The sequence below is a fragment of the Zingiber officinale genome, chromosome 10B (assembly GCF_018446385.1).
Source record: "Zingiber officinale cultivar Zhangliang chromosome 10B, Zo_v1.1, whole genome shotgun sequence".
Lineage (NCBI taxonomy): Eukaryota > Viridiplantae > Streptophyta > Magnoliopsida > Zingiberales > Zingiberaceae > Zingiber > Zingiber officinale.
Window position 1 is genome coordinate 11,302,894 of NC_056005.1, and position 12,369 is coordinate 11,315,262.

At 39.7% G+C, this 12,369-nt stretch overlaps 1 protein-coding gene across 3 annotated transcripts; it reads left to right on the top strand.

The window, feature by feature from the left end:
• The first annotated feature begins 3,474 nt into the window (after positions 1 to 3,474).
• Positions 3,475 to 6,935, top strand: LOC122030313 (DNA-directed RNA polymerases II, IV and V subunit 11-like). 3 transcript variants are annotated; one of them, XM_042589512.1, is made up of 7 exons: positions 3,475 to 3,610; positions 4,503 to 4,555; positions 4,733 to 4,832; positions 5,024 to 5,093; positions 5,245 to 5,319; positions 5,518 to 5,613; positions 6,552 to 6,935. In XM_042589512.1, the coding sequence occupies exons 3-7, from the start codon at positions 4,780 to 4,782 to the stop codon at positions 6,594 to 6,596; spliced, it is 339 nt and encodes a 112-aa protein (XP_042445446.1). In that variant the 5' UTR covers positions 3,475 to 3,610; positions 4,503 to 4,555; positions 4,733 to 4,779; the 3' UTR covers positions 6,597 to 6,935. The 3 variants fall into 3 exon arrangements, with proteins under 3 accessions (XP_042445446.1, XP_042445444.1, XP_042445445.1); XM_042589510.1 differs by having other exon boundaries at positions 3,479 to 3,610; positions 5,024 to 5,113; positions 5,241 to 5,319; XM_042589511.1 differs by having other exon boundaries at positions 3,514 to 3,610; positions 4,490 to 4,555; positions 5,024 to 5,113; positions 5,241 to 5,319.
• The last annotated feature ends 5,434 nt before the right edge of the window (positions 6,936 to 12,369 follow it).

The window sequence follows — 12,369 nt, forward strand, 5'->3', positions numbered from 1 at the left end:
TCAGGCTCTTCTTCATCCATATGGTGAAGTAGTTCCTCGCACAGTACTGAATAAGTGACACATCCTTCATGACACCCCCATACATAGTCTGTTATTACCTTGGGATACTCTGACAATGAATGCATCAATGCCCAGATCCTATAACTGTCCAGGACTAGAAACTCTTCTTGCTCAAGTTTCCAAAATAGTCTATCCAGGCGTCTAACATGTCCGTCGACTCCATAAGCAGACTTATACTCTATCTCCTGAATCTCCTCTCGGAGTTGGTTTCGCCGCACTTCGTGACGAGTCAATGTGGTAATCGCCCGTGCCGTCTGAAAAATTGAATTTAAATAAGTCAGTACAAAACTGACAAACTAGTACAAAACCAGTTTAATTCAATTTATACAGGAATACCATCATTATAAATCAAGAAAAATAAATCTTCTCGATTTTCAGGAGTTTAAGTCAATTGACCCATTAGACCAGTCAATCAGGAGTTCAAATGTTAAACTTAGTCTATTGTCCTTATTAGAACTAATCTAATTGGACCTATGTTCTGTTATTGTTTAAGCTCATTTGAGTCAATCTCAGACTTATTGATCAAACTTAGGTCCGTTTGATTCATACAATGCCCATTGGATTAAATCTGACACATTAGAACAAATCTAATTTTATTGATCAAATCTGACACAACATAACTAATCCGGAAATATTTGATCAACCCAACTTCTGTAATCAAGATCACCCTAATTAATTCAATAATGAACCGAACTAGTTAAAGTAATAAATAATTTGAACCAGCTTTAGGTATCATTGAATCAAATTGGTTTGCTTAAATCAACTAATAATTTAAACCAGACCTGGATTTAATTGGACAAGTTGGTAGAGTTCCATTTTTAGTCAATTGAACCATAAATTAATTAAATATTTATTAATTAATAATACATTTACTTATGTATTTAATTAATTAATAAATATATTTAATTAAATTTTTACTCATGCACTGTTTATTTATCAGAATATTAATAATATTCAATTAAATCTTTAAACAGTGCTTCATGCAGGCAACGAACAGGATATATATATATATATTTTCGCATGGTTCACTGTGCTTCGAAAAAAAACTACTGTTCATGCCTTTAATCGATTCATGAATCGATTCAGTGAGCTTTTACTATGCTTTGTCAAAAACGACACTGCTCACGTTTTTGTTTCTCTTCAATTGATTCTTGAATCGATTCAAGAATCTGCACTTCGTCAAAAAAAGAAAACATTGTTCGCGTTTTTTTTTCTCAATCGATCCATGAATCTATTAAACTACTGTGCGCAATTTTGAATCGATTGAAACACAATTTCAATCGATCCAATTCAATTAAATTGATTGGTTAATCGATTCAAATGACGAACAATGTTACCATTCATCTTCTTCTTTGTGACAGAAGAAGAAAAAACGCGAGCCTTTTCGCGTCGATTTTCATGCTTTAAAAACCATGCTCTGATACCATTGTTGGTGGTTTTGAAAGCATGAAAAAACAATTAAACAAAGTAAACTTTAATCACTCACAGTGATCTCCCGAAGAACCGCAACCGAAGACGCCGGTCGATGAAGAGGCTGCCGCTATCAGAAGCACGATCATGGGGCAACCGGAAAGCGCTTCAACGTCCACGAGCCAAATCCCAACCTCTGGACGTTTTCCTTTGCTCGACCAAATCACCGTCGCGTCACACTTCTGCCCTCTCTAATCACCTTTGAAACCTTCTCCTCCGTTTCTCTTCGTTAACCAGATTTGTGCTTGGACGCTCCTTTTATAGGAAGGCTGAGGAAGACAAAGGGGAAAGGACGCCCCTTCGTCTCCTTGGCATTTGCAGCAAACCGCCGTTTGCAGCAGTGAAAGAGACGAAGCCTTTCGTTTCCTGTAACGCCCAACATCTTATCCATCTAAGTGCATTGGTCATTTGGGAATTACAGTCAGCTCTGTGTCTATGACAATCTTCTTCAATCCTTTTGAGGGTCATTTGTTTGGTCTGCATCTTCTTTGCCAAGGATGTGATAGTTGCATATTATTTTTTTTCGCTTCTCTTTTTCACGTGCTTAATCGATATTAATCTTCACTAACACTTTGATTATCTATTTAGATTTATCAAGAAAATGTTGCATAATGTCATTGTCCATGGTTGGCTTTGATACGTCACCTCGGATGGGTCTAGTGGCTAGCACATGAGGTGTTGTCACAATGAGGTCTGAGGTTCGAATCTCGGTAAAGCCGAGGTAAATACCTCCCTTATATGCTAGTCACTATTCCAAAGGCTAGTAGCCGCCTGTGATTTACCTCTTCCGTGTTAGTCTTGGGACAGATTGACGGGAGGTGAAAAGAAAATGTCATAATGGTAGGCTTTGATGCCCATTTGTTATGGGTGCATATGAGGATTGAATCCACTTGTGAGTAGTGTTTGGGGTCTAATTTGGACTTGGTTCGGAGACCCCTCTTTTTCCCTCAAAGAGCCACCTTTTGTAATGGAAAGTTGTTGAATTGAGAGAGAAGGGATGAGTGGTGTGGCTACGGAGTAACATCTAAGACAATGAGAGTGCCATAGAAAGAGAGAGCAATAGAGGGAAAGTGAATATTATTATATCATTACAATGTGTAATTGCTCTCGTGGTATGAACCCTCCATTTTACTTAAATGATTTAATCTACTTATTTACAAATGTGTCATTCCATGATTTGTTGTTTGATTTACAGCCAAGACTAACCTTAACCTTAAGAGAATCAATTGTATCCAAAACCAATTGTACTATAATTGAGATGACATAAATTGTTCTGAAACTGACACAAATCAATTATATCAATTGTAATGAAATTGGTTAAGGGTATTTTAAATTGATTTACATCCTGACTTGCGCAGTTGATTTGTGCAGAGTAATTAAAAATCAAACTATGGGCGTTTGGAAAATTACATCGGTGTCCTGCTGTTTCACGTACCTTAGCCAGAGAAAGGTATTTTTATATTTTAAATTTTTTAACATCAAATATCCAGCTTATATCAACTAATATTAAGATGATCGATCTGATTTTATAAAAAAAATTTATCAAGCACTGTAAATTAAAAATGCACTTTCATCGAATGACTCATCGAATCAACGTTTTTAATAGTCAGGATCCTCTGTATCATAATTTATGATTCAGAGAATGGATCATACAAGTTGATTAGTTGACGGAGATGAATCTCACTTATTTAATATATAAAATTCATCCTCATAAATTAATAAATATAATGATTCATTTTTTAGATCGTAATTTGCGGTGGAGAGAAGAGAATTTGTGCTCCGTTTTAAAATTAATCCTCCGTTAATTTTTTTATTAATTTATCAAAATTAAAATTTGAATCTTAAAAACCTACCAAATTAAAAATGCACCCAATCAATCGGGTTCCATCTTAAATTGACAACGAAGTCACCTCGAGGGTCCGGCGACCCCACGCCACGACTTGCATCCCACGTGCGAACGTCTACTTAAATTAGAAGCCATCGGAACAGCCACCTTACTGCTTCGAGCAAGGGTTTAGGTCACCGCCTCGCTCGTCTCGCTTTGTGGCCGCGACCTCTGTAGCTCGCCAATAAGAATGAGGTCTGTGTAATTTCCACTTTGCAAGTCCGCATCTTTCTTCGCTCTTGTGGTTCTCGTCTTTGTTCTACTTGGTTTTATGCTGCGGAAACGAAGAGCACGGAATGATGCCCGTGGGAACTCTTGTCGCCTACCACCACCAGAGCTTCAATTATTGTTGTTCGTACATTTAAATAGTCCATAATTTTCTTGGAGCATCACTTACCAACATCTAGTTGCATTATTTAAGCTAGTTGTTTTTGCTATAAGAGTGTAGTGGACTTGCAATTTTTCTGGGGAAAATTTCCATCTTTTAGGCTACATGGAACATAAAATTGGAGATTACTTGAAATACTGGAATCAATTTTGATCCCCGTATTTGGAAAATATTGAACATTATATCAATGCCCTATTGTCGTAGTCTCAACATAATTGTGGAAAAATGCTTTCTTTTCTTTCCCTTCTGCCCTTTAAGTAATCATGTTTTTACCCTACTTTCTTTCTCTCCCCTTTTCTTCATGAATTCATTCTTTCCTTTTTCTGAAAGTCCTCTCTTTCCTTTCAATGCAAGTAAATGTATCATTAAAGTTGATAAATTGTTGATAATTTTAATGTTGAGAATTGGTGTCAACTTAAAGTTGGATAATTATTAATAATCTAAACTGACAATTGATGTTAATATAAAGCTGCTAATCATTGTTGGCTTAAAGTTTATTAGTCGGTGAGAACCTAAAGCTGGATAATTGGTGATAAAGCTTGATAATTGGTGATATCTTAAAACTATTGGTAAATTAAAGCTTGTTAATCCTTCTTAGATATTCTTCTAGAAGAAATTTAATTCATTTGCATTTATTATTGATCCATTGCGCACATTTATATTCACTATCATTGATGATTTTTTAGTCTTTAATTACAGGTTGATTGCTCAATAGACTACATTTCTACCTAGGTCGTGATTCCTTGTTGGAGGTATGTGCTTTAATTAAGTTTGCCCTCGGATTACTTCAAATCATGCACTCAGAAGAAAGTCCATTTGGTGGACCTAAATTGAGCGGGGCATGACATTGTTGATGATGTTCTGCTCTATGAATGTTTTCCATTTAGTGTCATGTGATTATCTTAATCTCTATTTATGTTGATTTGTAGCAAATCACATCTTTCTCTTTCCCATTCATATCTGGAGGTAGAGAAGGATGAATGCTCCTGACCGTTATGAACGATTCGTTGTGCCCGAAGGTACCAAAAAGTAAGGAAAAACCGCTAGTCTGTTTTTCTTCCTCTTGCCCCAATTTCTGTCAATGCTTTTGCTTGACTATGGATAAATCAGCTCTTATTTGGTGACATGAAACTAGTTGGATGTTTGTAGCTTGGTCACTCTGACTTGTCAAGCATTTTTGGTTCCTTATCATGTGAATTTTCTTTTGCTTGAAAAAATAGGGTTTCATATGAGAGGGACACCAAGATTGTGAATGCAGCTGCTTTCACTATTGAACGTGAAGAACACACTGTAGGAAACATCCTTCGAATGTGAATCCCTTGACTTTTTCATTTTATTATTAATGTTACTTTTTTCTGAAAGAAAATAATTATATTGTCGTTGAAGTTAGAATATTTTTTAAACAATGGAAATCCTTTAAACATATTGTCGCTGTAGGCAGTTGCACAGGGACCCTAATGTGCTCTTCGCAGGCTACAAGCTCCCTCATCCTCTGCAGTACAAAATCATAGTTCGGGTATGTATTACAGTCATTTTTTATATTCTTATAGATTAGATCTGAACACAATTAATACAAACACAGAATATGCATCAGTTAGAATTCACTTTTGTCAGTCTTGTGTGCTTTGAGGGGTCAATGTGGTGTTACATCATTTTTTTTTCCCTTTAGTATGCATTCATGTAAAAGAGAATAAAATCAGTTTGTTCTTTCCAGATCCAAACAACAAGTCAGTCTTCTCCGACACAAGCTTATACACAGGCAATTGATGATCTTGACAAGGAGCTTGACTATCTGAAGAAATCTTTTGAGGTCTGGTGCTCAATACCCATTCCTTTTTCAAGTAGAGTTGTTTATTTTGTTAACTCCTGAAATGTATCCTGCTACTCATTGGTTAGAAATTTTTTAACTCATCTAGACATTTAATGCTGAATTTATGTTTGATTAAAACTGAATCTTACAAAATTATCTGCAAGCCATTTTCTGCAAAATCATGAAGCAGATCGAATTGAGTTCACAGAAGACAACAAATCACCCATGGTTATTGTAACTATTGAGTCCATTCTTAAATGAAAATTCATTATTACATTTATTGAATTCCGAAGAAGAAACCTGAAAATAGAACACAAGCAATAGAGTAAGGAAACGGACTTTATCATGAACTCTACTATCCTATAACAATGCAAAAGGTAATACAAAGCTTAATTAACCAACTCAGCTAGCTGATGAAGGAAACCTTGTAATTATCTAGAGCATGTTTGTATCTTCTTGTGCCCTTTCCTTAGGATGAAAGCACGATCTTTAATCTAGCTAGCCTGGTGAAAGGTTGAGGCCAAGAAGAACAATATTCCTGATGAAACTGATCATGGAGGACTAGTTCGGTCAAAATATTCCTGATGGTTTGGTACCTTGGTAGGCAAGTCATTTATGTCTCATCATATGCACAACCCATGCAATAATATATATGCCATCGCTACACAATTCTATAGGAATTGTGTTTTTCTTATTCATAAACTTTTGAGTATATATTAGTGCTGTTCTAATTTCATGATTTTTTCTTTAGCTTTCCTAAAGTCTATGTTGGTGAAAATTATGTTCTTAAATTCAAATTGTCAATTATGTTGACACGATGATTCTTGAGTAGCATGGTTCACATTCCTGTAATACATCATAATAACAATGCGCCATTTTGTCCCCCCTGTTACCAAATCCGTGAAGAAGCTAGCTCACTTTTAGCAACCTATTTGCAGGACGAGAAGAATCGGTACGAAGAGAAGTTGAGGCAGGGATATTAATTTGGTAGATATGGCTGTCCAGTGGCTGAAAGCAGGAACAGTTCGTGCACTAGCGTATTTAGAATGACTAAATTGTCTAATGCCCCTCTGCTACCTGCAAAAACTTTGGAATCACGTACGAAAAATGTGGGCCGAGTTTAATATCTTAGGTGGATTTAATGAACAGTGACAAGATGGTGAATGAATATTCTTCAGTTCCACTTACCCGTAAACTCTTGAGTAGGCAATCCCTTGGTCAATATGGCCGCAATTTGTTCTATTGAGTACGTGAATTTATATGTTTATCAGTCTTGCAATCAAACTTATGTTTTATGAATTACCTATCTATCATTTTCCACATTATGTGTTCTCATTTTGTTACACGTTGTTTTTTTTACTTATTATAATAATACAACTCATAATTCAGCTTTATTGGTTTTTATTCTCTTTTTTGATGCTATTCACCCGATAGAATAGTTAATAGAATAGATTAAAAAATATGTAGTCTTTAATATGGTTCATCAAATAGAATTGGTATAGCTACTCTATTCTTATGCTTAATTTTCATAATAAATATACATTTATTTGGTTTTATTTTATTGAACATTCTATTTGATTAGACCATTTAGCTAGGTTGACTCGATTATATTGATTAGCTAAATGCCCCCCTCAATTGTGTTTGTTTATGCTGATTAATTTGATTTGTTCAATTGGTCTGTTTGGCCTTTTAACTTTGATTTGCTTGACCCATATGCTAAGTGTGTATATTAACTCAATTAATTGGTTGGTTTGTTTTGACTCGCTCGATTAGTATAATTGTCCTGATTGGTTGGCTAGGCGTGCCTGATTAATTCAATTACTTAGTGAGACCAAGCTTGACTAGCTTGTTCACCTAACTTGCGTAGTTTGATTGACTTGTTTAGCCCAATTGATTTATCTTGCCTATTGAGGCCAGTTTGACCCATCATGATTGGCATGCCTTGATCTATCCATTATCTTCTACCCTCAACTGACTCATTGTGGCTGGCTCAGAATGATTCATCACAGCTAGCTCATCTTGATCGGGTTGCTATGATCAATTTGATCTAACTGAATTAGATGGTTTGATTGAACTAAATAGCTCGTCTTATTTGATCCATTCTTTTTTTGAAGCATTTTGTTAGACCACATTGAATGAACTAACAAGAGTGATCTATTACCTATCTTGTGTGGGCTGCTTGACCTGCCTAGTTCTATTAATTTGTTTAGACTAATTGTTTAGTTCATCCTTCTCATTTGAATCAATCGTACTGTGATGGATAAGTTTGAGGTCTACTTTTTACTGTGCGAAAGTTTTAAGGATCATCTTACCCTATTCACGCGTATTACTTAGTCAGGGAGCTGAAGATATTGGACTAGAAAAGGCATTCATTCTTTACTCTTTCCATCTAAGATCACTAGTGTGATTCACAAAACTACAGTGTATTTGGTTTAAGTATTTTTTTTTTATTTTCTGAAAAACATATGTTTTTAAAAAAATAGAAAATGATTTTTAGTTATTTTTTATTTTTCTAAAAAATACTATTTATTTTTTTAGAAAACAAATTAAAAATTGTAAATCAAATATCATTTTTCAAAAATGTGTATTTTTCAAAAAATGGAAATGAAAAATACGTAAATCAAATGCACCCTAAGGTTCCAAGAAATTTCTCACACATCCATCAATCAAATTCAACTATGGCACACTTATCTACGTGGCATTAAAAATATATCAAAAGAGAAGTGATTTTTTACCATGATTCTTGGCTATTATATTTGACTCTGCTGCCAGGGCAAAACGGAATTAACTAAAAAGTTTTTAAAATTTAAAAAAATAAATATAGGAATAAAATTAATAGAATATATTAAAAGTAATGATTTAATTTTATCTATTTAAGTATTTTATAATTTAATATTCATAAATAATATAATCTACCTTTATATTTATGGTAAATTTTTGCTCATGATCTCTATTTTTTCAAAAAAATGTTATTTATTTTTTTAGAAAATAAACATGAAAAATACAAACTAAACATTATTTTTCAGAAATACATGTTTTTCAAAAAATAAAAATGAAAAATACGTAAACCAAATGCACCTTAAAATTTTTTTAAGTCAATTAAAAATATTTTTACTTGATTAAAATTATCAATATTTTTATAGTTGTGATAAGGTAATTTTATCAAAATTGATACAATTATACAAATTAGTTTAACTAAAATTCTTTAAAATAATTTTAACTAAGATTAGTCGAGTGAATAAACGCATTTTATAGTAGTAGTTGTGTAAAAGAAATAGGATTTCAATTTTCAATTCAAACAAAATTATTTTTTTAAGTAAACTTTGGATATTTTCAAACCCTGATTTTTATTAATGTGAATTTTAAAAGTAAGAGTATTATTAAATTTATATTAGTTAGTGATTCTGTCCGAATCGCTGAACCAACGGACGCTGGGCACGTGGCGCTCTCCTAGTTGCTGACGTAGATCTCCGACTGGTCATGTGGAGCTCCGGCGAACCTGCAAAGAAGTCAGGCCGGGAAAGGGTTCCCGACGACGACCCTCCGACGCTCAAGTCAGGTAAACGGAAAACAAGAAGGTGGCTTCCAGGATCAGAGATTTCATACCTTCGGTGAAGTCCAAGGGCTCTTATATAGAGCTATGGGAGCTTGGTACACACAAACCGATGTGTGCACGTGTCATACACCATACTGCAGCATGGGCTTGTCAGAAGAGCATGTCTAACGTCATACTGCTACAGTCTGAGTGTCTTCTTGATGGGACAGCAGAACCTTTTGTCGTACGATACTAAGTATGGTCTGGTCTTCGAACATGTCTGTTGTCAGCAACAGGGGTTACTAAGATGACGTACCCGCTGTCCCATACTCTGTGACTTCTTCCCGGATCGGCCATCAAGCCGCTCGGCCAGACTATTCACCTTTGGTTTGGCGTCGGTGGTCGTCCGTCCGGGATGGTTCAGAGTCGCCGCCTGCTCGGCTCTTGTAGCCGGACACCCTGGCCGAGCGGACAACCGCTCGACTTTCACTCTTGATTTGCAATGCGGCCGAGCGGACTATCCGCTCGGCCATATGATCCGAGCGGACTATCCGCTCGGCCATATGATTCGAGTGGACTATCCGCTCGGCCATATGATCCGAGCAGACTATCCGCTTGGCCATATGATCTTTTTCCCTTGGAAATTTGGGCTCACGGCCAGTAGGTTGCTCTCTCGGGTGAAAATCATTGCCTAGCGATCGACCTGTCCCGCCCGCTCGTCGAGCCCATGGGATTGACCCCCCTTTGACTGTTGACCTCCACGCGTTGTTGACCTTTCCCTCATGAGGGTCCTCCGGCCTTACCACCGGATCACTTGCCTCCCCCTCAAGTCTAGTCGAAGGAGGCGGAGTCCGACTGACTGGACTGCTGGTCTGACTGAGTGACCACCACTATGCTAGGCCCGAGAAGGTTCATCCACTCGGCTGATCTTCTTCTTCATGCCCGTTCGGCGCTATCATGCTGACGCCTTCAATATCCCCTCGGGATTCACGCCAAATCTTCTCCATTAACGCCAAGCACGCGTACTGCGCGCGGTAAGGGGTGTTAATTAAATGCGCCCTGTGTCCTGCTGACACGTGGCGCTCCCGCTGTCGTCATCGTACGACGCTGGCCTCACCTCCGATGGGACAGCCGCCGTTTGAAATGAGCGGTTGGATGACAGCCTCGTTCTTTACAACCTGAATCGGACGGCTGAGGCTATCCGAGGCCAACGCTATAAAGCTCTCGATTTCTTCTCTCCGCCGCATTCCTGCTCCATCGCACTTCGACGCCCTGCTGCTTCTTTCTGCTCCGGCGACTCCGTTTCTCAGCTCTCCGACGACCTCGCAACCCCTTTCGATCATCCTTTTACTCGTAAGCCCTTCTTTTCTTCACTTCCTCATTCCTTTACGCTTTCTGTTAGCTGCCCTTGTCGTTCTGCCACCTTCCTTCCCTGCTTGATTTCCCTTTCTTTTTGTCCCGTATTTCTTTTTTACTTTCGACCATGACTAGCACTTCCCAGTCCACCGCCGGCACTCCTGGTCTGTGGTACACGACCATGGAGAGCCGGTTTGACGAGGAGGACGCCCTGCGCCTCACTCGGGCGTATAACCTGCCTGCCGACCACCACATAGTATTAGCCACACCGGAGCTCGGCAAGTTTAGGGGCGATCCGGCCTATCTTCATGCAGCCGACCGGCTGGTCGGCCAGCGCTACCACATCGACAAGCTGCTCCTTCCAGGAGTGCTGTATATATTCGGCTTGTCTCCAGTCCCAGCCGACTTGCCTTGCAGCATGAGTAAGTGCTCTTATCGTCCTCTTTCTTTTGTTCTAACTGATTTATTTTTTGCTTCTGCAGCCGAAGTCATGTGGCGCACCAAGGCTACCGAGTGGCTAAAGTTGAGAGCCGCTGAGATTGAGGCGGCGAAGAATAAGGAGGTCGCCGAACGGGGATTGGTCCTGGCTGGCTTAGCAGCTGGAGGGGGTGAGGGGACTCAGATGGTCCCCGAAGCCGTAACCGCTTCTGTCTCTCTAGACAAGGCTGGAGGCGATATCGCGTCCTCTGCTCAAGCCGAGGTAGAGGGCCGCTCGGCAGATGAGGTTCCTCTAGCGACTCGGAAATGCAGACGGCAAGAGCAAGCCTCTCAGCCGACCCCATCCGATGAGCAGCGTTCCGAGCGAGGTGATGATGCTCCCTTGATCTCCGGAGCGGTTTCCACGGAGAGCACCCCTACGCCGCTCGGCTCCCCCCGGGCTGCCTCCGAGGTGCCGCCTATTAGTCCTCCTCGGACTCTGCGTCGCCTAAGACGCTTGGGCGACCGTCCTTCCACAATTGGCGAGTCGTCTGGCACAGCAACTGCGCCCCAAGATGATCCAAGCGGCCCGCGGTTGATAAAAATTGTTCTGCGATTTCCGTCGGAGGAATATTTATTAGCTGCCGATCGGCCAGCGGTTCCCGAACAGCAAATCACTCTTACAGGTCCTCTGGCCAAAGCTTGGGAGGACGCTCGGCTTCGCATCGCTCTTATGACCCCCAGCCAACTAGGAGACAGTAATTTGCAGCAGGCGACTGGGGTATATCCTTTGTCTTGTTGGCTAATTTGGTTTAGCTTCTAACTTGATCACATCCGTTCGCAGAACTGGGTGGAGCAGATCGCCATCAGCAACCGCCTGGCCGAGTTGGAGGACGAGCTGAAAAAACTCAAAACCTCGAACGAAAGTAGAGGACAATCCACGGCTGCTTTGGAGAAGGCCAAGAAGCTCTTGGAAGCCGAGCGGAATAGATCCTCTGACTTGGCAGGTGAAGTAACTCGGCTCAACGCCTTGGTCAAGCAGCGCGACAAAGAAATAAAGCTCGCGACCACCCGGAAGCTCAAGGCCATCGAAGATATGGACTTGATGAAGGTGGAAAACCGAGGGCTAGAACAGCGCATGAAGGACTTGGACGCCTTGCTGGCCACTGAACGGGAGAGCCGCTCGGCTGACCAGGCAAAATCTGAAGGGGCTTTGAAAGATCTTCAGGCTGCCCTTGACGCTTCCCAAGCCACGCTCAAAGAATAACAAGATGGGGAGCCCGGCCGGTCGGCTGAAGTGCGCAAAGCTTTCGTCCGCTCGGACGAATTTGGTGAAAAGTTCAGCGACAAGCTGTCCCTAACTTTTGAAGAGGCTATCAAGGTGGCGGTTGATTATCTGAAGACTAAGGGCCACCTACCAGCCGAGCTGTCTGTCCCACCCGAAGATC

Coding starts and splice junctions, on each gene's coding strand:
- LOC122030313 (XM_042589510.1), top strand. CDS start 4,780: ATGAATGCTCCTGACCGTTATGAACGATTCGTTGTGCCCGAAGGTACC. Junction 4,833..5,023: donor GTGCCCGAAGGTACCAAAAA/GTAAGGAAAAAC, acceptor TTGAAAAAATAG/GGTTTCATATGAGAGGGACA. Junction 5,614..6,551: donor ATCTGAAGAAATCTTTTGAG/GTCTGGTGCTCA, acceptor ACCTATTTGCAG/GACGAGAAGAATCGGTACGA.